At 40.0% G+C, this 26,145-nt stretch overlaps 1 protein-coding gene and 1 long non-coding RNA gene across 2 annotated transcripts; one reads left to right on the plus strand and one right to left on the minus strand.

The window, feature by feature from the left end:
- Nucleotides 1-213: 213 nt before the first annotated feature.
- On the plus strand, nt 214-1,457 carry LOC115617310. The gene is made up of 2 exons (XR_003994563.1): nt 214-775; nt 851-1,457. It is a non-coding gene; the product is annotated as an uncharacterized LOC115617310 (long non-coding RNA).
- Nucleotides 1,458-7,170: 5,713 nt separating this feature from the next.
- Nucleotides 7,171-25,381, minus strand: LOC115619372 (carbonic anhydrase 2). The gene is made up of 7 exons (XM_030511465.1): nt 25,159-25,381; nt 24,416-24,613; nt 13,957-14,075; nt 12,433-12,525; nt 11,622-11,684; nt 10,435-10,590; nt 7,171-8,033 (listed from the first exon to the last, which is right to left on the minus strand). Exons 1-7 carry the CDS (start codon nt 25,190-25,192, stop codon nt 7,914-7,916), a joined length of 783 nt encoding a protein of 260 aa, XP_030367325.1. The 5' UTR covers nt 25,193-25,381; the 3' UTR covers nt 7,171-7,913.
- Nucleotides 25,382-26,145: the final 764 nt, after the last annotated feature.

A 26,145-nucleotide genomic window follows, 5' to 3' on the forward strand; every position in this document is an offset into this window, starting at 1 on the left:
AAAAGAATTAAAATGTCTTAATCTTCTTCTTATATTTGGTTAGTTTCCTTTCTTTACATTTACTTGTATGTCTTTAGCACTCAGACCAATGTAGGTCAACATACTCTTATGGATTAGCAAATGTCATTTTGAATATACACTAATAACACTGGGGCTTCATGGAGGCATAAATGTCTGTCTGCCTACACTGCACTGCAGAAATAACAGGTGTAGTCAGTTTTCCTTTTTCTCTCATTATTTTCAAGCCTCTGCTTTCACGGTAGCATAAGTTTTAACAAAACACTCAATCTTCTTAGCTGGCAGAACAAGCAGACAACAGAGTTTGAAACTGGATGGAAGAAGTGCAATAACTTTTTCAGAAACCCATAATAAGCTAGATCAGAACATGTTCACAGAGCACGTACCTATTTCTGTCAATACCTGTTACCTTATATTTAGGCTTTTAAAGTCATTCCTGAATCATTCATTAAATGCAGATTAGGCTTGCTGTCTTGCCTAATCAAGCTTGCAGGCGCTGAAATTCCTAAGAGTCTGGTGCCACTAGCTCTTCGGTCACTGTAATGACTAGGAGTGACAGCTGCCTATGACAGGCCTGTTTTTCACTTGGCTCCCTATTCCTTTTGGGCATTTAGCTTCATGTGAGTCCTTGAAACATTTTTTAACAAAGCTTTCTTTACAGCCCTAGTGGGAATCTCTAGTTCCTGTAAGCAACTATAAGCAAATATATGGTGTCTGAAATGCATGGTATTTTTTGTTGGAGCAGACATATAACCCAGTTTTTCCCTATTATTAGCATTGAACACTTCAAAAGGTACAGTTTAGATCAAAGTGCAAAGTGCTGAAGACAAAGATTAAGCAACTGCTAACTAAATACAAAATATTTTGTTTGGCTTGATGTGGATTATTTGTTTTGGGTGTTAATTGGTATACTGGTTTTCTATTTCATATCCTCTCTGAGACAAATGGCCTCAGAAAGACAAAAATAAACACTTTTTCACAGGTTTATATTACTGAAAGCATAACACACTGAAGAAGGAAAGGGTTTTCTTTCTCATGAATTGGGGTTGACATTTATCAAGCAGCCAGATATATTGCAGTATGATGCCCAGGATCTAACAAAACATTGTTCATATATTTTGTTACTGTGATACAATTTTATTAAACACAGAATGGTGGTTGCATGACAGACCAGGTCATTATTACACTGACATAATAATTTTTCAAAATGAAAATCATCTTAATATTACACAAGCTTGGGCTTTTTTCCTGTTTGTTGTTTTTCTTTCTGAAAAGCAAAGATAATTTTATAGTCCCCTCTCTTCCTGTAACATGGATAGCTGCTCATTGCTTGCAAAATCCTTTGAGAAATAAGAAGGGATTTTCACATGGGAATGATTTGACATTTCTATTTACCTAGAGACTTTACAAGGATTAGAGAAATAGATGAAATAGAATTTCAGAGAAATTAAGAGCTGGATCCAGCAAATCATGTAAGAGCATGGTCAGCTTTCTAGACACGAGCAGTCCCACTAGCCCAGCTCACTCTCATTCAGACAGAAGCAATCTCTGGAGAAAGAGATTTCAGCAAGGCTACATTTACCCCGTTACCTGCTAGACTGTGAGCTTGTGAGATATTTGGCAAGTCAAGGTCCTAGTTTGGAAGTTAAGACTATGCAGAGGTCATTTGTTATACAGTGCTTCGTTGGTGACCTCTCTATTGACTCTGTAGGATACTCTGGCAGCCTTAAAAAGCAGGAGCTTGCACCATTCATGGTTTTCTTGTCCTTTAGCTACTACAGTGGCCACTACGCTGGAGTACAAAGCCTGAAAATAGCCCTCCATGTATGTGCAATGTTAATGGAAGTAGTGATGTCCTTGCTTCACATTCACTTCTTTGGCTGTGAATTTGGAAACCCTGTGAAGCTGGAGTTAAAATGAAGAACATTTTCTCTAGCCACCTTTACCACAGGTGATTCCTCCATCCTATTCCCTTCTCAGTATTCCTCAGGATAAATCTCTAAACTGATATTCAAAGGAACAGGACATCTGACCTTTCAGGTATTCAAGCCTCCTAACTCGACTTCTCATGGAAAGAGTGGCCTTTCCTGTGCAGGGATTGTGGCAAACCAAGTGAACTTCGATTAATGGGCGGGGTTACTCATGTCAGTGATTTGTCACATCAGAGTTTCCATCATCAGGCCCTATTTTCTCATATTGTTTCCCTCACACCCTTGATGATGTGAGGAGTTCTTCTCCAGAGGGAGAGAACAATAGGAAATGCAGAGCAGCAGATGATATTTAAGAAGCGACAGCAGATGAATTTTACTCATTCTGGGATTACTGCATTTTATATCTGTAGGCTTTATCATTCATTGAGTGCTTGTTTAGGTCTCTAAATATCATTTAAAATACTTCAGTTTCAAAGCGCTGTCTGAGCATGATTTCCATTACTAGTCAGAAAGTATTTAAGACAGTCTGATGCACTTTACAGAGAGTAGGAGGAAATTATGTTTACCACCCTCTTTTAAGCTCATCTGCAAAATGCTGTCCTTTCAAACGTCTCCAAGAACAGATTCTGAGTTAGGATGGTATTTTATTTTTCAAGCCTTGTTTTTATTATTTTTTTTCCCCTGCAAAATGCTGCTGTTGTTTTCTTTAATATTTCTATCTTCCTTCACAGGGCATGGTGATTAATCAGCAAAAAACCAAAAGACATGTTCAATGCAAGTATATAGGGGCCTTCTGGATTTGAATTTGATTCAAGGGGTGTATTATTTGAGACTATTATTTGAAAATAATGCAATTAGACCATTTATAGTGACTTTTGAAAGAAATACAAATAATAAAGTAGTGAAGAGACACGTCATCCAAATTATGACATCCTCTATCACCTGATGTGAGTACCATCCTATGAAATAGTCTCATGTTCCTGTATCAAGCTCGAGTCAGCTGGTTGAAGAGGAATTTAGGTAGAGGAAAGAGCAAGTTCTTCCCTGGCCTTTGAGTAACTCCAAAAAAGTATTCTGCTGCTACACAGTTTTGCAAAACCAGGATCATTTGCTATCCTTCATCTTTTGCATTAGAAAGGGCCCCCCACTGTCTTTCTGTGCTTAGGTGCACTGGAGCATAGCCAGCTGTGGAGCAGAGAGGGAGAGAAGATCCTATCAGTCCTTACACAAGCCTGCTTTTCCCTGTTTGATCTTGGGGCTTCCAGGACAGGAGGTGGCCAGTACTTTGCAGAAAATGTTCCAGGTCCTTGAATACTAAGTGATGTTACAAGGCTCAGGAAAAATATATAGTTATTATCCACCTGTCTGCTCTAATCACTTGTTTATTGCATATTGTCTTAATGCATTTCTTCTCTGTTTCAGGGCATGGGTTCGAAAGAGTAGTGACTGCCTCTTGTCATACATAAATACAATGCCTCATGACATCCAAGATTATAAAAAACAGGGCTTATAGATTGCCTTTTTCAAAATGTCCTGAGGATATCGTTTTATTGTTTAATATGCTGCAGTGCATTGACATCCCCACTGGATAAAACTGCCTCCATTCTGGGAGGAGCTACATCGTGTTAGCACCCAGCCCTATCGAGCATCTGGAGTGATCAGCTCAGGCAACATAACTATGTTGCTCTGAGCTCTGAACTACAGTGGACTTCCTGAAAGGCCCAATGTTGGATGAACAGGAGAGCTTGGAGAACCACTACACTGTAATCCACACTAGGCTGGGGACATACAAGAACGGCTTTGGTTTGTGGCTTGGATATAAAAGTAGCAAGACTTGTGGTCTAAAATTAGTCAGGGATCCCTGAAAAGTTTTGTTGTTGTACCTCTCTCTCTTTGGTATGGGGCCATAACGACTTTGAACACGTGCCCACTGCACCAACTTTAGGAAGTTGGTGGCTGGGGTTGGCATTGAGGCAGCACAGCCCCTTACCATCATACTGAAAGAGGAATGGGGACAGCAGTGCAGCATCCAGTTGCCAAATAGACATAAAATATGTCAAACACTCAGTGTAAGCAACTGTCACCAGGTGCTACATGACTGTGTGAGAAGCTGTGGTTTGGAAGAGGAAGTGGCTGACGTTAGAGGGTCCATGGGCATTTTTCAGTAAAGCCACTGTCTGTACTTTCATCACTGCTTGTTTCTATAATATGAGATCTGACACAGCTGTTGCTTGCAGGGCTTTTCTTCGAAGAGTTAGAAAATCCTAAATCTGTCATTTAGTGAGCGATACTCTTCTATAAACTATCTGGACTTCTATAAATATTGCTGACTCCATGTAGGGCATTATTATCTAATCTCCCAGGGAACATCTTTAATCACAGTCTACCCGCCCAAGTCAATCTAGGACACAACCAACCCTTAGAAATAGCAGTGGTGAAATCAGAAAATGTTCTAACACATGGAGTTGGCAGACAAGTGCGAGACAAGATCACAAACTGTGCAAAATGAACAGTTTGCAAGTAAATGTGCTTCTCTCTTTCCCCCATTGAAGTGCTGGCTGGGTATCCTATGATGACTTCAAATTAACACACTAGCCTTTTTTCTTTTTTTTTTTTTTTCCCTTCTAAATAAATTTTCCTTTAATCAGAGCTGCCTACTTGACATTAACATAATTACTTGCAGTGGATCATCTTCAGTTCCATGACCAAAGTGGTCTTTTTTTTTCAGTATGAACTTCTATAGTTTTCCAGTTGAAACAGGTCAGAGTGTGATATTAGAATGGGTGTTATTTTAAGTCTGCTGTAGAACAATCACAAGACCTAATTATAACCTCTTCATATGGGTAAATAGTGAGGGAGAATAGAGGCCAGGAAGACAAAGTAGGTGGTTCTATCCACCTTTATCTTAACTGAACTCACCATTCAGAAAATGGATCATGAATGCCAGGGAAATTATCTTAATTTCTGGGTTGGCCTTAATACGTATGTCTTCCTTGAAAAGGCTATCCATTGCACAAGAACATAACTGCAACATGTGAATTTGTGATAAGCTCACACACCATTTTATGCTGGAGAGGTTTTTTTTTGTGAGGATTTTTTGGTCCCTGCTAGACCACCCAGGTTAAGACATACAGCAGGCTGTTCCTGTACACCAGGTATATGACTCATAAACACCAGCTTGCATTGTCTGGCTTAACAGAGAAGTACTTCATATTCATCAAAGGCAAACATGGCACTAGCAACATTCTGGGTAAACAGGCTCGCGCAAACAAGATGATAAATATATGGCTAATGTTGGTTGTCTTTACTGTTACTTATTATTTATGGAGCAGCCTTGAATTACAACAGAGTAAGAGATATGAAACTTTCTATTGCAGCAGTTGTTAGAACTTCACAGGTGTTTCCAGGATTTTACCCTAGCCAGTAGGCAGAAGTTCACATTCTCTGTCACATACCAGCCTGGATACTATTTAAGCTGTACAGGTACCAATGAGATTATCACTTCTCAGAAAGTCTTATCACCTACTAGTCAGGCTATCATAGTTGTCAGGATACAGGCTTTAGATCCGAAGATCTGAGGGTCTCATATTTTGTTTTTTAATTTTAGGAGTGCCAGAACATGTAATCGTTATGTAAAGAGCAGGGTTGCCACCTTTGAGAGCAAGTTCTGGCACATATACACAATTCCAGGAAAAAGTTTACTGTTTTGACTGCTAACAAGCACTTCGCTTCAGCTTCAGCAAAAGCATGCTACTATTAATAAGCGGGTTATAAGCCCCCTTGGAGACTTATGCCACCTGTGCATGGTCCTGGGCAACCTGCTTGAGTAGAAGGGTTGGACCACATTAGCTCCTGAGGTCCTTTCTAACTTCAGCCGTCCTGTGATTCTGTAAAGCATACCCTCTTGGCTTGCATCAGCACCTTAAAGTCACAATGTATTGGATCTCTAATTTTAGAGGTGCAACCTCCCTTGCATTGTTTAGGGGACATGTGGGTAGCACTCAGGCCTGTGGATGACAGTCAGAAAAGTATTCAAACCACTCAACTTGAAGAACCTGAATTAGTCAGCATAGGTATTGTAGGAAGAGACAAGTACCTTTGCAGCTCCATTCAGAAAAGCTGACCTTAAAACAAATTACCTGTGGCAAAGGAACATTTTGTTTTTCTGATCTGGTTTTGGGGTTTGGTGGGGTTTGCTTTGGTGGTTTGTTTGTTTGTTTTTTTGGTTTTTTGGGGGGGAGAGGATGTAAATGGGGAAGCTTTCCAAAGCAGGAGATTTGATAGAGTTTTCTTAAGATGTTTGTATGTGCTCGTGAGAAGGCTTCATTCCCATCTCACCCATTTCAAGATCCCAGGAGTTTCAGAACCTAACCTGCCCAACCGGTATCTTATAAATTACAAAGTGATCCCTGATGGTGTAGGAAGCTCATAATGAATTGCCTTAAAAACTAGGAGCAGAATCCAATGAGATGACAGATTTCAAGATGGCTTTTCTCAAAACAGCCAGGAGCCTGAGAAGCAGGATAGGCCCTTATGGTATTGTTTGGATCCTCCTTATTTAGAACAGAGATATATCTATTGCATCTGTGTTCATGAAAACACAAGGAATCAGCTAGTAAGGATCCAGCAATGGAAGTTATTGGAAGCCATTTTCTGTTGAGCAATATTTATGCTGAAAACATCTTCTGTTGAAATCATTCATATGATATGATACTGTGAGGCTGAAAAACAAATGCTGGCGACTGCTGGGGACAGAGTCTTGAAAGATTTGGTCTAGTTGGACCAAACGGATTGAATAGATGTTCTGAATAAAGATGAGGCACCTTGCTTTTGGGCTGTTACATACAGACAAATGTTTAAGCAACCAGGTTGGAGAAGCCCATTCTTCAGTACGATTTTGTTCAAAATACTTGTGAGGGGATCTTTTACTATGCAGTCAACTTTGATGATAATCTGTAGTGATTGCTCAAAACTAACAGCTCTTTCTGCTGTTATAAAGCAGAAAGATAGACTTTCTGCTGTCTATCAGAGAGTTACTTAGAGAAAATTTTCTAACATATCTATATAGGTTTGCATTCATCTTTAGTGTCATTGAAACCCATTCTCAATATATATGTTTAGTAATTATGTTTAATGTGCAATGATGTTTAATAATGCAAGTTCCCATTATTCAGATTAGTGACTCTTTTCCCAAATTAAAATAACAACATGGAAGCAAAAATATAAGTATAGATTTATTAGAGAAGTTATCTAAAATACAATATTATTTTCCTCCTTAAATTAGAGCATATATTATTTTAGTGAAAAGATATTTTGTATTACTTCTATGGTAATAACAACTTTTAAACATAATACTTAATTTAGGACATTTTTAATTAAAAAAATCCAACACTACCATTAAGACATAATCAAGGTTGTTGATAGCATGGGTAAAAATGTAAAACGGTCTGAAAAAATATTTACATGTCAGTTTCTTAAAATCTAATAAGTCTAATTCTCAATATTCATTTTGCTTCACTTTCTCAAAATACTTTTTTCCTAAATTATATCTAGATTCTGTATTCCTGTGCTTTTCACAAAGCTTCAAGTTATCGTTAGTTATGTGTACTATCATACCAGAGGATGAGGTTTCTTAAAATGGCTTATTTTGCTACTACCACCATATCCTCCCCCAACTAGCCAACATACTGTTTGTTACACCAAAGTGTCAGTTGCAGCAATAGTCACCAAAACACACACAGCCACCCCCCCCATGCCTTCCCAACCCCACACCTTAAGAACCCTTTCCTATTTGGCCAAGAGCCTTTCACATTTTATTAGCTGGCATTTCAGATGCAGAGCGAAAGAAAGAATGGATCTGGGAGACAAGATGTTGCCAGAGCACACATGGCAAAGGTTTGATTTGGGCTTAGCAAAAGGGGCTCCTCACAAACACAGCCATTTCTAACGCACTCAGCGCTGAGTTTACTGGAAGGAAGCTCTGACTTCCCTGCTCTTCAAAGGCTGACATGGGCGCCAGTTGTCCACCATACGGCACACGGGCTCATTCTCAGCATTGAAGCAAAGGCCACGGATTTTACACATCTGTGGAAAAAGGCACAAACATCATCAAATGCATACTCTTGTTTCAGCAGGACTTTCTGAATTGTACACCTTGGGCCCAAGCCAGAGGTCCAACTCAAAGTTTCACCAGCACTAACGGTCTAGAGACGGTGTCACCCCCCCTGTGTCTCTATATTTCATCCACTCCATTTCCTGTCCCCAACACAGGCTCTCCTGTCCACAAAATATCCTCGCAAGAACAAATAAGAACACACAGAAGACAAGGATACAGGCACACATTTTCTGAACTTTGTGCACAAAGAGTTGCTTGTCCTTGATCCAGATGTGAATTGAAATCCTTTCAGAATACTTTGTAAGTTGAACAGTTTTGGGTCTTCTGAAAATTGGATTTTCTTAATCCAATTGTGGGGGAAAAAACCCACAACTTTACCCTTGGATCAAATTAAAATAGCCAAATTCATTCAACATATCTTGATTTTCACATACTGTGAGAGGAAAAAACTGATCCATATGAGTGGGAGCATACTGTAAAGTTTCAGTGTTTGTTCCTAAAGCACAATTGGTGTTTGCACAGTCTGATGTAATAAAAGCACCTTTATGTCTAAGTGGTCGTCTCCAAAACTAGTACAAAGACTGTGACAAAATAACAACTCACCTCAAATGTGATCTCATACAGACAGCTGGAACTGCTGACAGAAATACGTAGGTAGTATAGAGGATTTCATACAAGCCAGGCTGCAGGCCAGGCTTTCCTTCATTCAAGGAGGAAGGCCCCCAACAGTGATTAGCCTAGGAGAGGACTTTACCTTCAGGACCAACCAGAACAAAGTTTGGAGCTAAACCTCTGCCAGGAACTGCTGTGTCACTACAGCAAATGATAATGGGCTCACTATGCCCTGCTGTAATATCCAGCTTTTGTCTATCTTTGAAAAAACAAATCAACTTAAACCCAGTGTCAATACTCTGCTTTATGGTTTCTTGTTTTGATCAGGTTTGGAATGAAGAGGCAAGCTGCTGCCACCACACACTGTTTTGATCTCAAACCCACCTTTGAAATGTCAATGGTAATATGGAGGGGTGTGTGTGGGAGAAACAAGTGGTATCTTTCACCACTTGTAGGTGGTTAAAGTAGGTGTAGTAGGAAAACAACTCTATTTGGTGAACATGCTCTTGTCCTGTAATAAAACCATATTTACAAACTTTGAATTATCAATAGCAATACCAGTAGTTTAGAACAAGTAAACAGTGTCAACTTTAATGCTCCCTTGCAGTTTATTAATCGTAATCATTGCTGTAATTATTATTTCTGATAGTTTTTGTCATTTATTCTGTTTTTATTACCTTAAGTCCTACAACAGCTCAGTTGCACATTTGTAACATCAGCTGAATAAAACTCCTAGAATTATGAGTATATTGTTAGCATGTCTGCCATTGATAAAAGGGATTTAAGAGTTTGAAGAGTAAACTAACGCCCTTCACGGCTGGTTTATATTTATAGGCTCTAAGTTCTATTTATATCTCCCAAGCTCACAGATGTGAACTGAGGATGGAATCTTGCCTCTAAGTAGTTTCACTAATGGATGGTGCAAAACACTAAGGCCAGGAGTGACTTAATCTGCATGAGTTCCTTCCTACTAGGAAGACTCTATCCTCCTCAAGCTGCTCAACAAAGTAAAGGATTTTTTCAGACTTATGGAATCTGCAAGTTTTGCCTCTTCCAAACAATGTAGTTTTGTTGGGATTGTCACAATTCTGCGTGGGATTTCCTAACTCTGTTCTGTGCTGAATAGAACTTGTAAAATGAGCTCTGTGTCTTTGAAATGCTGGAAGATCAACAAACTAACTATAGATCTATGGTGTGAGATGCATGCTTATAAATGCTGGGTATTTTCAGGGCAAGTATACCCAGATGGGTGATGTTTGCATGAACAGCAAACCTGCTGATGCTCACTAACATATGCTAGACTAACTCTGCATATGCAAATGATCCTTTCATGCATGCTACAATTTTCCCAGATTCTACCACATGACAGCTCTAGCCTGTCATGTGGTGAAAATCTGGGAAAATTGGAAAATTTTCTGGAAATCCTGATTAAATATCTGAAAATATCTGGAAATACTGATTAAATTTTTAACCACTTCCTCTTCCCCCTCTCCCCCTGCAAATTTTCCCTGGACTGTGTCCAAATGGAGGATAGCCTTACATTTTACAGCAAACTCTACTTCTACACATAGCAGCAGAGTTCTGCCAGAAGGGGATAACTACTTCAGATATATATATTTGACATGTGATGCTAGCTAATACCCTGCATAGCTCTGCAGTAACATAAACTGCTACTTCAAAGATCACCCAGAGGGCAGAGCTAAGGCAATCAATAAGACACCTGTACGTATCTACTGGCACCATCCTTTATAGACCTACCTGCTCAGGGCTAACAGTGATGGGCTCCTTCAGAACGTGCCATATCACACACTCGAGCAGTGGAGGAGTGGTCAGTGAACCAGGGTATGTCCAGTAATCTCTGCATGCAGGAAGCAGTCCAGTGGGGTCAAAGTTTGTGAAGGAAGCTTGCTTTCCCTACAGTAAAGAAAGTAGATGGGCTAATGTCAGGGGAGAGATCACAAGACACACTGGGCTTGCAGCAGTGAAGTGTCCTGAGGAAAGCTCCATGGTTGGAGAAAGGCAGAAATGGAGTTTGGCATGAAGTGTTGAGTGTGTCCCATAGTATATTTGGGATTAAAGACTTTCAGCAATATATTTCTTATAAGACTTTCAAGACATTGTTTCTCTTGTCAAATGTTGAATTTATGTTCCTTGCTTCTAGAGACATGATTTGATTTTGCTTGAAGCAACAATGAGACTTCAGATGCCAGGAACACTGACTGCACTGGAAACAGAACCTGAGAGATCTGTTTGGAGAGTCCATTGAAGTAAATGGCAATATCCATTTACCTCAAAGGAAGCCTGATAACAAAGATGACAGTGTAGCCTCATTCTTTACCTTTTCTGTCCACATTTCTCAGTTCCACAGAACTTTACCCACTATGAAGGTACCCAACTGCTCAGTAAGTACTTTTAGTTTCCCATTATTCAGCTCCTTAAGATCACACACACACTTCACACAATATTTAAAATACAGAAAAGCTTTTTTCATAAGAGTTATATATCCTGATCAAACTTCTTATGTGGAGTCTCTGTTGAAATAGCCAAGAGAAGCATGCCCTCTTGGAGGAAGGAAATTTATCCCACACATGCAGAGATGAGGGGAAGTGCCTTTTCCATCTGTCATTGCCTAGAAAGGACATCTACCAGAGTAGTTTAGATTAGTAAAATGAATCCTACCCTATAGGTTTAAATGCAGTTAAAGGACAGAGAAATGTAGTCAGAGATACAAAACTATCACTGTTTCTAGTACTCTCTGCCCTCTACCACAAATTCATTCAAATCCCTTTTGCATTTAGGATTACAAGAGCATCAGTACTGATGGAAGGAAGGTTTGTTTTACTTTCATACATGCAGCAGACTAGGAAGAAGTAAAAAATCCACTTTCTGAAGACAACACAGCATAGTTGTGATTGGTGTCAATCAACACAGACAGCAAATATTACCTTGGTTTGAATGGAGTTCAGAGCATCCACAACTTTCTGTATTTCAGGCTTGGCATTTCCTACCTGTAACACAAGTCGTATGAGAAGAAAATAACCATCCACTCTCAAGATACGTTTAGTTTCCTGTTGCAGTTCCCAAGGAAACATTTTCCCAGCACCATCTCATTACATAACAGGAGTACTACAGCAAAAGTGACTATAAAATCATGCCAGCTGACAGTCAGCACAAATGGGTCAGCCAAGGACACTGGACAGAAAAAGCAATTTTCATTTACAGTGTGTGGATTTATTTTTGGACTTGAGCTGTTCTTTTTTCATAGAAGTCACCCTTCTAATAAAAAACCATGAGGCCAGGATGGAATACAAACTGCTGGGGCACAGTCGTCTTCTCCAACCAGCTGCGAAGATAATTCGACTACTACAAAATGCTCTAGACATTTAACAGTGACAGAAAAAGGAAAATAGGTGTTATTTAGCCTGGTCCTACTGCAGATTCATACACACATAACTTTGTCAGCTATGCGTACCACTTTTCACTGGTAAGAGTTATGGCAGTGTCACTGTTGTGATGAAGGCAAATATGCTGCTACAGGGCCGTCACAGTGATGAATGGCAGTCATACTCCATTGCTAGTGTACAATTTTTATATGTAGAGGAAGCCAAGAATTTGAAGCACCACTCAGTTTGCTATGGGTTTAGGCAGTGTAGTATAATGCTGCCTTTTTCTGTATTTTAGACTCTTAGGTCCCTCTGCAACACAATAAACATACTGGACTCATCCAATTAATACAAAAGAAAAAGGTTAACTAACCTTCATGAAGATGCCTACCACAGCCAAACCATCAGGATGCTTCACAGCTTCAGCAAATTTACCATATTTTACATTCCAGTGAACAATATGGAGCTAGGAACAAGAAAACAAAGGAGCACTATGAAGATAATATTCCATCCACAATATTTTACAGATGAGGATGCAGGGAAGTAATTTATTAAACATTAAGAACAGATGGCATTTTACTGCTGAGATTTAAAAATTTTTGTGTGCAGTTAGTTAAGAATTTCTTGAACCATTCATCTACTTTCAAGTTTCATTTATGAAAAGAGGTTTCTGTCATGCATTTTATTTTGCTTCTCACTTTTATTCCCAGATGAGTTTTAAATGCAAACTGTGGTTGTATCGTTCTGATTTTAGTCCAGTGAAACTCCTGTTATCTTCAGAATGAGCTTTTCCTGTATGCAGTCTGCAGGATTTTGATGTAGTATTTTAATGCTATATATGCTGGAGTTCTAACCATCACTGAAATACATGATTGTCAGTTTCAAAGAACCACAGAAAACACATTAACTACATATCTGACCTGCAATTAGAGAGTTTTTAAAAAACAGTCCTGTCCTTTTCTGAAAGCCTTTGAAAAGAACATTAAATGAAGCTCCAGGTCACACTAGCCAGGATGTTGCTTTCTTTTTCATTTCCAAGTTATTTCTAAATTAAGTTCATCTGGCTGTTTCCCCACATCTGCAAGTTGAGTTGAGTGAGTAATTATGGTACTGTGAACAGAGGCAGTGGCAAATTTCTCAGATACGACAAAAGCTTCTGTTTCATGAAAAGCATCAGAGACAATGAATTTGTGGGGCCGTTTCTTTTATCTTTCAATGCAAATCACAGGTGTGTTCAGTCAGTGTGTATTTATGAAAGGGTTAAAGTCTGTCACAGCATCCAGAGGTAGATTTCTAAACAGGGGACAAGAAAAAGTGGGATGCAAGGCACTAAAGTCACTCCTTTTCTGTAGTGCAGCTCTAATAGAGAGTCTTGAAGAGTCCAAGGGACATCTGGAGTATTAAGGATATTAGAAAGAGTGCCTGCAAGGTCTCACTTTGCTATCTGCCCTCTTCACAGCTCCCCTTTGCTTCTTTGCTACCAAAAGATTGAACGGTCTTCCCCAAATTATTCTATTGTTGATATAAATGTCTCTGATGTTAAAAATTGAAGCCAGGAAAAGGGGATGTGTGTGTACAGGGGTATGGAAATTCTATTTCTTCATGATTTTCAAGAGCCACTGAGAAAGCAGGGGAAAACCAGGGATAATTAATGTGGGTTTTTCTGCTTCTATAGTCTTTGACAAGAAGTAGCTAAGAAAAATCTAATTTGATTCTAATCTCTGCTTTTGCAAGGAGTAGGTCTTGGGTGGCATTGTACTAAAATCTTCTATGGCAACCTCCGCAGTTTCTTGCCCTATGAAGATCTGTAAAGAAGTTGCTAATGTGGAGGAATATTAACAAGATAATAAAATATTTATTATACACAAAAGACTGGAAAAGGTAAAGCACATCCTACCTCTGCATCATACTTCACACCATCCACAGTGTGCTCGGACCCTTGGCCCTCACAAGATCCCCAGTGAATGTGAAATTGTGCCAGCCTGTAGACTGTATCCAGTGCTCCTCCTTGCAGGACTGTAAAGCAAAGAGCCTTTATTAGCATCTCCCATAACCATTGTTATCGAGTCTCACTTCAAACTGGAATGTCCATCTCAAATCTTCCATGTGAACTACAGTTCATTGCTCTGCATGCTGTCATGCTACTCCAGATCATCTTCAATGGTACATTGCTGTAATATGCCAAAATCAATAATAAATGTATCAATACATAAGTGAATTTACAGTGAGCATCTCATCAGCAATTTAACAGGCATGCTAATATTACAGGTGACAAGGGGAGAGCTAAGAATGTAACTTTTCTGTCACCAAATAAATAAAAAAAAAAGGCCAACAAAAAGAATAGCCTTTGTTAGAGGCCAATATAGAGTTGTTCTGTGGAAGTACACCAAATCATCCTTCACTTACTAATGTACTCTGTCCCTTCATTTTAGACACTTCATCCATTTAAGTCTTAATCCTGCAAATCCTGTGGCAGATTGGATTGAGCAAAATGCTTTTGGTTCCAAATTAAACCTCAACACCTGTTAGCGTGCATTGCTACAAGGTAAAGTGCTAGGCACAGTGCAAGGCATTGCAGAGATGTGAATTCAAATCTCTTGTCCCTCCCAACCTTTATTCCTAAAGAATGAGTTTAAAAAATGGCGGTGAAAATGGCAATGCCTGCAGAAGCCCATTTTTTAAAACACAGAAACGAGGCGTTTACTTATGCTCTCCACTATCTGAGCTTACTCCTGCTATGGCATTGCTCTAAGTGGAGCGCCCAGTCACACTTTCAATTATACAGGAGTTTCCCTGAGCTCCCTTATTCTGCCTGTTAGTTTTAACGTTGTACTTAAACTGTGCCCAATCACCATTATGATATGCAGGATCAAACCCTATTGCTGCAAAATGCTCAAGGCACAGACAGTGTCTCCTCCAGTGTAGCATTAAGCACAGAACAATAACAAACAGTTCCATTAAAAGGAGCTATTTATCTAAGTTATTAGAGCAAGGTTTCAGACTGTTTATTTTTTTCCTAAGCATCTCAAATCAAATTAAATCTCTAAGATGTTAATATTAAAAAAGAAAGATTATTTAAAAATGTAATTTGAAGTGTTACATGTCTTAGAGATAAATTTCTCAATATACATAAATACATATATACAATAAAGTGACAGAAGAGTGTTGACATCAGATATTACATGTTAAGTGTGCTTTGTGTATGCGCCACAAACAAAATGGTTCCGTGAAGTAAAGATGCTTTCCTCTCCGTCTGCAATTAGTCTAGACACTACCACAATACGTGCAAGTGTGAAAATATACATCAAATGCAGAGAGGAAAAGGTCACTGTCTGTTCAGGTTTGAATAATTCTGATTATATGCAAGCATGGACAACAATAGTTGTGGATACTTGGCAATGAGGTGAGAAGGATTTGACTAAAAAACTGGAATACACGAAAATACAAGATGTATAATAAAACACATTAGTTTCCACTGGTGTGCTTTACACATGCAAAATTTGAGTTCAGTGGAGAAATTTAACATTTGCCTGGGGCTCCCTTGGTGAATATATTTAGAAGTCTCCCAACATGTCTTTCTATTTGAAAAATGTTAATATATGCTCCACTGCCATCTTTGCAATTTCCAATACCGTAGCCAAAACTGAACAGCCAACAGACCAAGACTTGCCCTACCTTGTTGCCAAGCTATGTAATAGAAAGAATAATGGCTACTTAAAGTAATTAAATAGGAACATATCTTATTCAACTTTTATGTTTCTGCATGTGCTAGTTGCCAAGAAGCATAACTGTCAAGCACAGGACTACAGATCAGAATACTTTTTTTCAGAATAGCGACTCTGAATGTGCATTAGTTCCTTTTGAAAATGAAGTAATTGGCTGCTGTGTCTTTACAGATGTAAAATAATTTAATCCACACAATATCGTGTTTCATTTAAAAATTATGCCATGGAGTTGCAATGTTTCAGTTTTAGTTCTTTTGGCTAATGGACTTGCTGCTTGTTGCAGGTACAAACAGACTGAGGTTCCACCATTCCTCAACCTCGGAAAGCACTAGCGCAGCACAGGCTAATCTGCAATTATTAATCAATGGAAAGCATGCTGAAAAGCAGAACCATGCAATCTTCTTAAATCCATTTGCAGTGTTATTTCTTTACACAAAGTTTGCTATAGTCTCATAAAACTCAAAAGATGCACAAAAATCTCTGCAGGTTTTGCTTACTTTTCTCATTCTGTGGTTCTCAGATCCAGCACTAGCTTATTTTGACTCACAGCAGAGCATTCAAAGAAAGTAATAATTAGATTAGTGTGAATGAATACAAATTCAGCAGGCTTAATTACAGAACAGCCCTTCTTGTTCTAGCCTACATTAAGCAGATATTTTTTTTAATACTTCTCAACCTTTTCAAAGAAGTAAAATTTAAAATTAAACTTAAATGGCAAAGTAGAAATGTTAGAGCTTCTTTTTTTTTTTGTTTTCCCCAGCACAACCTTTTAAGCCATGAACAAATGCTACCAGTTTTTGCAAAGTGTAAGTTCTTCGAGAATCGGAGCAACATTCACACCAGGAACTTCCCTGTCCTTGTCCCACGTGACGTGAACATCAATTCAGGCCACGTTGATGATAGAAGTTCAACCTTTCCATCCCCTTTTTTTGAGGGATGGGGAAATTCTGATCCATATTTGACCATTTCATCGTTAGCTCCTTTCTTTTTGAAATTGGTACTAGTGAAAACCATCCTGGAAACACACATGTGGCTGTGCTCCCTTTTGCTACATAGCACAGCTTCAGATGCAGGATGAAGACAACACAAGCCAACCTGGAAAACATATTCTTTTCTTACAGATTCAACCTACATCATAACCTCGTCCCCACAGATGTGTAACAGCCTAAGAGGTGACAGCTTGAAAATATAGTGCTTTTTTCTATGTAACAGTTATTTTAAATGTTACAGTGAGACAAATTTGGAGCTACAAATTTATGTTAAGAAACGGTAACTGTTTTCCATCTTCTACCTTTTACTGGAGAAGTTAATACTAGTAACATCCCGTAACTATATTGCACTGTTATTAAATGATTTAATAAAATTTTCTAAATTAGGTGAACATAAGTATTAGCAGCTCTAAGTTGGAAAGTCAAATAACCACACAAACTGTTCCATTTATGTCTGTGGAATTTCTTGGATAAAGAAGGTGAACTTGATTTGTCTCCATTACACTTTCTTAGGATATTTGGAAACACACAGGAATCAAAGGGGATTTTGCTGCATCTGGGACAGCTGTTTGCTGAGGCCACACAACTTCACTATTCTAGTCAAAGGCAAGTCACTGAGTAGTTACCCCTTCCCACGTAGAACAGAACAGCTTTGTAAAAAGTACTGTGAATCACTTCATTTTTTTTTCAGGAAATGGCAGCAGCCACGTCTGTGAATTTTTGCAGGAATACTGTGGTATTACTGTTATTTAGCTGCCTCCTATGGGATGTTCTCTCTATACAGAGCAGGAGATAAACCTCATCAAAGCAATAAACCCATCAAAGAAAGAATCAAAATGGTTGAACTACAAGATTGTTTCATGAGTGAGAGTGAATTCTTTCCAATCATACAAATTAATGTGCTAAGAAAAATACTACTCTAAAGTCTGTTACTCCGAGAAAATGCAGAATGAGAAAGTGTTCTTCAAACGGAAATCACTGACAGCAAAGCTCCTTTTAAGTAGCTGAAATAATGGGTCCAAACAGATATCCAGAGCTCCAAACTTAGAAAAGTTAGCTCTAACTGAGAGTCTATGTTGTAAAAACCTAGCAGCAGGACATTTCAAGCACGTACCTCTGAGGACAGCCCTCTTGTACACACATTGCTTTGACATTTCCCATTCTTTAGAAAGCCATGCTTTTGCCTCAGCCTACCGCAGATGTGCACATATATATGACCTTGCAGGCATGTGTGAAATATACGCATAGTATATACCTTACTGTTAATGTTTTGTAAGTTTTTGTGCATATACGGACATCTATATCATAGATAAAAGGCCTTGAGGAGACAAAGTAGACAAAGCATTACTTGAAAAAAAATTAAATCTTGAGCATTGTGCATTATTAACTGCACAAAAAAGGCTCTTAGGAGGATGCTCAGGGATTAGCCTTGTGTTCTCATGCAAGGATGGGCTTCTCCATCTGACAGACTGAAGAGTTCAGTTAGGGTGAGCTGCCACTTCTGTGAGACATGGAGTACAGAGCGTCACATTTTGTGAGATGTTTCCTTCTTTATGTTATCTCTTTCAGACATTCCTCCTAGGACACTGACAAGCAAGAGAGCAAGACAGCATGCAAGTATCTGGCTGTAGGGATCATACTTGCAGAGAACATCTGTAATGGGTTTCATCAAGAAAAAACCTACATAACTGGTATCTCATAAAGAAAAACCCTACTCTGGCCTTGCTAGCCTGATAAGGCAACAAGGATGTTCCAGAGAGATAGACCAGAATGAAACACCTGCCAAAATGCAGCAGGTCTGCAGTCATGTGTATCTGCAGCAGGTCAGTGGTTCTGATTCACCTCAGCTGAACTATTTCATCCAGACTGGGTAGCAGCCAGACACTCTGACCTGCTTAAGGATACAGAGTCATTCAGGTTCTTAAGTTTCCTCCCACTGCTGGGACCAGTGGAGTTTATTTCTCATGAAGTCTTTTTAATGGAGATTCTTTAAGAGTCATGAAGTGCTGCACTGAATCCCCAGTCAGCCTTCAATCCTCATGTTTTCAAACTGTATGAGCTGACAATGACTTTGTAAGAACTGAGTTGGAAGCGTTAAAATTCTCTTAAAAGTAAGAATTGGTTTAATTTCTGATGATAATAGCTATAATAGTAATCTCAGTGACTGCTTACAGTACTGAAAACTGTATTAGACATGATGCTTACACTACATTGAGATCTATTGAGGGATGAACAAAACTAAGGTATGAGCATTGCCTCTAAGTACACAGCAGTCCCTCGAGCCTATAAGTAAATCAACAAATATATCAGCTGGGAAGAGCAGCCATGGTGACATCTGGCACACAGCTGCGTTACGTCTTAAAAATAAACTTTTCCAAGTGGCCCAAGCTGATAACAGCTGACTAGTTTCTCCTGGGTTTGCAGTAAAAGCTCCTGTAGAGGAGGAATTTGGAAGAAGGGAAGAAAGTTGCCATGATTGTTAAATGCACAATCCATGTCAAATTTCTGCTCAGAAGTTGCATGCTAAATTAAAAAAAAAAAAAAATTAAAAAAAAAAATGCTGCTATAAGGGAAGAAGGGCACTTTTAGGCTCTGTACAGAAAGGAAGGCTTGAAACGTACAGGACTGATCTCAAGCCCTCTTACCTTCCTTTCCAGTTCCTGGAAACACAAGAGCTATTCTCAGGTTGCTTACATAGACTTTGCAGCTTCCGATGACTCCAGTTCCCAAGAAAAAGGACTTAATGATCAGACACCCTCTGGGACCTCTGACTTTCTAGTCAAGCAGTGCAAAAAAGTACTTGTGAGACATAAGCAGATGTCTGAATACAGTCCCTTAAAGCTATAAGCAATCAGTTCTCTGGTCGATGATTCTGAAGGGTCAACACAATGCTATACTGCATTTTGGACCTTCAATCCATGACTGTCTACTTATAACACACAATATTATTCTGGTATAGATAATATTACATCTTTGGAGCTGGGAAGCCTAAAAATAAACCAGTGGCAGTGACTTTGATTAAGAGTTGTGCCTTGAAGGCAGCAGTCCTGCCTGTTTTTTCATCCATTTACCAGCTGAGGTGGAAGTGTAGGAAGAGCAACAGTAGCACAACTTTCAGAGTAACTCACTGCCAACCAAGCAGTGTTAATGCCCTGGCAAATGAATAACCAATGTAACAAAACAGATTGGTTTGTTTATAGTGAGTCATAATTCAAGACAGCTGAAGCATCCCCATTAATATTTACAATTATAGGAAGAATTGGGTAATGTATTCGATTACAACTACAAAAAGTCTCCCAAAAGGGGGCTAGTATCAAAGTCAATGCCGTATTTTCATTTCCTAGGACTCCTCATAATTTTAAAGTTCTACTGTGATTCAATATTTGAGAAAAAGTCAGATTTACTTGGGAGTCCTTTTGGATTTCAAGATTATCTCTAGCTCAGCGGCAAGGAAGGAAAAACGAAACAATTAAGAGGGTTATCCACTAGCAGAAATTACCAGTACATTTAGTAATGTCTCTAGAGCCTTACACCATAGTTGCAACTCACTTCTTTAATAATTTACACTTTTTTACAGCTAAAATATGATATTTTAGCATTCTTGTTATGGAATAAATTGATGATTGACTTCTTCCTTTTATAAGCTCATTAAACACATGATCAGAAAATACAGAATACAGTGCCTACCGCTATGAACATTTCCGATTCAAATTTCAGGTTTTTGTGAATTCTGACAAGTTTTCTGGGAAACTTACACAGAGAACACATTCTAAGTATGTTTAAAAAATCTTCTTTTGGGCTTTCGAGGCTTTCTTGAGCAAAGTCACTTCTTGTGGTTTTACACCTCTGAGAAGTCGCTGTGTACTTCTGTCTTTTAAAGGGGTGAAACAATACAAAAGTCCTTACAGCAGACTATAATATGAAGTATTTAACATGATAAAGTGCCCTTAATGAGACATTCCTTTGCTATGAAGTTCGTAAAATAAGGTGCATTATTGTAATTTAACAGTTATCGGCACCACTTGCTTCCCTCATATGTGGAAGGTCAGGTCCCGGGATACAAGCATGGATGAACCTGAATTTGAGGTTTTATTCCTCGTGACACTTCTATCATTATGAGTTTACTTTTATTTAAAGTTATAGGAATTTTAAATGTGCATGCCTAAAACCACTTGAACTTTCACTATTATTAGAAGACAGTGGGCAGGAGAACTAAGAAAGCAACTGCAAGAACTGAAGAAGAGAGGCTCAGTAACAACTGGAAGAGGAAGTTCACTGTTTACTTTCTACATACAAGACCAAGAAAACATTCCAAAAGACTGCAAGGAAACAAGAGAGAAGACATCCTTTTATCTAAAAGAAAATCATGGAATTTTAGCATACAAAAGAAATGTTCATAAACACAGCAATGCTGGCTTGTGGATTTCCTTTAGTACACATTTTCTACCAACTAGCGACTGTGAAATATGAAGGAGATTCACTCTGGGAATTGGCTTAGCCTTTAGAAGTGTGTGCTGGAATAGAACAGCTGTCACACAAGCCAAGAAATTTGAAGCCTGTACTGCAAGAACTGAAATTGAAGATTTGGGGGTAATTGCTTAGAAAGAGCATTTTTCTAAGCATGGTTAGTGACATCTAAGTGTATTTAAGAAAATTAACCATAAAGTAAACCAAAGTCAGGTTCTAAAGCTATCACAAAGATTTTAACATCATAGAAATGATGTTAAAACATCATTGTAAGAGAAAATTATATAGGTCATAGGCATAATTACAACCCGGATCAAGAGTTATATCTATAAAGCTCCATGTATTAGTAGAGAGAGCTTCTACGAGCAAGGAAGAAAACATTTTCTTCTGTGAAGATCCAACAGTCACATAAATTGCACATAGATTATTTTTCTTTAAAAAGTTAATATTTTATTTTACATCCTTACTATGCTAAAGAATATAGATGGAATATTGTTTTAAGAAATCCTAATTTTCTTTTAGTTTTTTTAGTTTTTCCACAGATACGAGCAGAAGCTTTTTACAACATATTCTATGCACAAATGTAACGTAACAAATATACATTTGTGGGAAAGAGCCCTTTATTAGGGGATCAACAGTATTCAGATTACATATTTCTGAATCAAAGAGATTATAACAACTACTTTCAAAGAGTTGTATTCAAACATGCATTTTAGCTTTCTTATCTATTTTTATTATGCTATTACTACCTGTATTTTTTATTGCAATAACTCATTTTGTATACTCTGAAGAGCAGGAGTCTAACAGATTTTAATACCCAGAACTGCTGTTCAATTTACTTCAGTGTCATTAGTTATGAGCCTGAAGATTCTTAATGAATGGATCTACTTCTTTCTGTGCAATTACTCATGCCTTCAAAGATTATTCACAAACAATGATCTTATGACTTCATTTTGCGCCTACTACCACAGATAATTCATTACTGCATATGGGAAAGCTCTTAGGAGCAAGCAATACAGCCTGTGGGAAGTATTTACAGGATTTTATTCCATTGTCTTCTGTAAAACATACCAGCACATCACATAATTTCACACCATTTCTCCTTGTGACTGTTGCGAGATGTCTAACCAAGAATTTGGTATACACATAGTCTCAAATTCAGAAATAGGAGTAAATCAAGCACAGTCAAGTCAAAGACAGCTCTATTTTGTGAAAGGAAAGTAGGTTACCTAGTTAACTGAATACAAATGAAGTCATTAAGTGTGCTGCCAGGTAGGTTTTATGCACTGTAATTTTCAATTGGAAGTGTGATACCGAAGGATCCACCCGTACCTGGCTTCAGAGAGATCTGTTTAATGTGGGTTTTTTCTAAAGAATAATCAGTTTCTGATTCACTAATAGAGCTACTGAGAATATTTCTACTTGCATCTTCTACCCTCCCACTCTGAAAGCTGTGTCACTACATATCTATCAGAGGATTCCTGTCACTGATGTTCTGGTTCTGCACTGACTTTCTCATAAAAAGCATTCTTTCTACAGACATTTCTTTAGATTATCATACATTTCTGCCATTTTTTTCCTCCCAAGTTCCCAAATACAAACTAATTTTCAGTCTTTCCAAACTTCTGTGCACACTAAGTGAACATGTAGTAGTTTTTTTATACTGTGAAGACCTGAACCTGTTTCCTTTGGGCTCAGTGAGAGCAGGATGACAGCAAAAGTAGACTCACATGTATCCAAGGAAAACAGAATCCCTTTTTTCCTGCTCTTTTTCTTCCCCATGACACTTAAAAATGTACAAGCATTCGGCTCCTTTACCTCCTCAGTGCTTCAGAAAAATAAAAACTAAGAAGTCTAAACTAAGAAACTAAGAAAACTAAAAAATAAAAAGAATACCTTTTTTTTTAAACCATAAAAATATTAATGTGGATGCTCTGTGTAAGTTATAGATAGACCTATGTGTATTTATACAACTGCGAACACTTACAGCTGACCACTTAATGTTTTTCAGTACAAAGATTGTAATCAAAATACAAATACTTAGTGCATATCTGAATGCCTGTTATACTGTATCACATTACCTGCAAAAAACTCACATTTTTAGTAGGCATGGATCATTTGTTTTCAGCACCATTCCCTAAATGACATTGCCAGCAAAACATTTAGGAAAAATAGGGCACTTACTCCAGCAAGTTAAATCAGGCAGTGCCTAGAGAAGGCAGTGACTTCTTTATGGGATTGCTTCTGCTGTTTACGTTAAAACTGGAGATACATTCATTGTAGCAGGGTGATGATCTTTGTAACTTCAGCCAGCTGAAAAACTACATTTAAAGACAACCTACAAAACCCTTGTTACAACTTAGATTCCATCTGTCCATCAATGCGGCCATTCCTTTCAGTAAGGATTACTAAAAGGGTTGCAGGATTCAGTGCTTAATTTCGCCATACAGTAGAATGAACAGTAAGACACTGCGGAATGACTGCCTGCTAGCAAACTTTGTAGGAATGTGTCAGATACATTATCTTTATCTAGAAAGCCCAGCATCAAGAAATGTCAGAGGTAATACTTGTCTAAACTACAAGAGAACAAAGAAGTATTTTCTAATCATTCCTCTGTTTCTGTACTAACCTGGGAGCATAATGGCTTCAGAAATGTGAAATAATATTTTGATAACCAAAGAAACTATTTCCAAACTATTTCTACTTCAAGTTGTTAACTGTAATCCTTTATTGTTCTAAAGCAAATTTCTTCCTAGGATGCATTTTGCCTCTTCATTTAACCATTTAGTCAGTAGCTTATGATGAGCTATGCCTAAAATTGTTCTTGTCAAATAATCATGGTTTGGCTTTTTTCTCTCCACAGTGGAACTCTTATCCAAATCCTACTGAATTAAACAAAAATAAAGCAATTCACTTTTCTGAAGTTTAAAGTAGGGCAACTCCAAACTGCCCAACTGCCCAGACAGGCTTTGTTTTCTTCTAATGGGACCTCAATTTCCTTTTAGCCTAAAGGAGCTATGTAGGATGCTGAATCCTGACCTTACTGAAGCCGAAAGAGTTTGGTATATTTTTGACTTAAAAAAAAATAACCCTATGGCCTCAGCAAACATTTTAGTAGCAGTGTTAGTAGCAATTTCTCCCACCTCCACCACTGCACACAAAGCTGAGGTCTCACCTGACTTGTCGGAAGAATCGTCAAACTCCACGTTGAAGGAGTGCCCGTTGTTGACAATGGCTTTAGCCGTGCTGGCATCGTAGCTGAAACTGAGAGGCTTCAGAGCAGGATCGTACTTGGCGGTCTTGGTGCAGATGGCAACAGGGGACTGGCGCTCTCCCTTGGCAATGGGGAAGTGCTCGTGCCAGTGAGCGGGTCCTACAAGACAGCGTAGGAAAAGACACGGTGCTCGAGGGATGCAAATGAGATCCCTCACTCTAGAAAGTGGGATGTTCTAACACTGGCATCAGTCTTATTAAGAAGTAATAATGCACCATTTGTGCGGGCTGCCGGTACTGGCAACGCCGACAAGGGGAAATCCCACCTGGGGACCACGGGGGGGACCCAGAGGTCCCTCATCCTTTGGAGACTGAGGATAGGATTTTACCGGGGAGCCCTCTAAGAAGCCACCCCGTCCTTCTCGAGTAGCGCCCCGTCCTCCCCTCCTCCTTGCGCCGTTACCGAAGTAGAGGAATGACAGGAGGAAACCAGAACATGGTCCAGGGAAGCGGTGCGGCGCTCAGGGCCCGCCGCAGGTGCCATCTCAAGGTTAAAAGAGAGAAGCGCCACGGAGCCCGTTCCCGCTCAGGTCGAAGGCTCGGCGCGGCGCGCACGTCCCGGCCGCTGCTCCCGGGGACCTGCTGGCAGGTGTCGTGTCATGTCCCGCACCATGCCGGCCAGAGCCCCACACCCCGGGCACTCACCATCGTGGCTGCCGTACCCCCAGTGGTGGGACATGCTGCGCGGCCCGGCTGTGCCCGCGGAGGCTGTCGCAGTGCCGTGGCCCCGGCGGGCTCTCAGGGGCTTTTATAGGCTCCCGCCAACTCCATGCCCTTCTGCGCGGCCGGAGGAAGGGGTGGAGAGCGCGGGCAGGGGCGGAGGGAGACTCCGCTGGGGGCGGAGAGAGCGGTCCCTTATAACCCGCGATCCGCGGTGGCTGCGGAGCGGTGGCTGCGGAGCGGTGGCGGGCCTGGCCGGCAGCGCCGCCGGGAGCCGGGCAGCGCGGAGCGGCCGCAGCCGAGGCGTCGGCGGTGTCACCCTTTCCCCCCCAACCCCGATCCCCTAGCATTGCGCACCTGCGAGCGTTACGCGGGGCGCCGCAGAGGGAGCGCCGTGACCTTGCGGAGGTGCCGGCGGCCGGGGAGAGCGCAGCGCGGCGGGAGCCGGTGTCGGGCGGGCGGCGGGTGTCGGTGTGTCCGTGTGTGTGTGTGCGCGTACGTACTTGCGGGCGGCCGCAGGGCGGTCTGCTGCTGCTCCCTGCCGGGGGCGCGGGGAAGGCTCAGCGGTCTCGGGGGCAGCGCCGCGCCACGGGGGGTTTGTCCTGGTTGCCGCCGGGTTCGGGAAGGGATTAGCAGGGATTTGGGGGCGGAGATCAGCGGGCTCAGCGAGGGGAGCTGCGGTCACGCTTCCGAAGAACGGGGATGCTCTCGCTTACGACTCGGTAGTGTGTGGGGTTTTTTTTCTCCTCACTTTCGGAGAAGACGTCAGGTAGACCTGTGCCTGCGTCCACTTCTTACCATTTAGGAAGCACATACTTACTGTAAGAGCGGTTCAACCACCACTCCCGAGGGTGGACTTGCGTGAATAAAATTGAGCAATGCATATTTCAGATGTTTTTATATTGCTCAACTCTGGTGTTTTATCGCTGGGCGGGAGGGATCGGACCTTGCCAACCCTTTTACAGGGGCCTG

The sequence above is a fragment of the Strigops habroptila genome, chromosome 1 (assembly GCF_004027225.2).
Source record: "Strigops habroptila isolate Jane chromosome 1, bStrHab1.2.pri, whole genome shotgun sequence".
NCBI classification, from domain to species: domain Eukaryota; kingdom Metazoa; phylum Chordata; class Aves; order Psittaciformes; family Psittacidae; genus Strigops; species Strigops habroptila.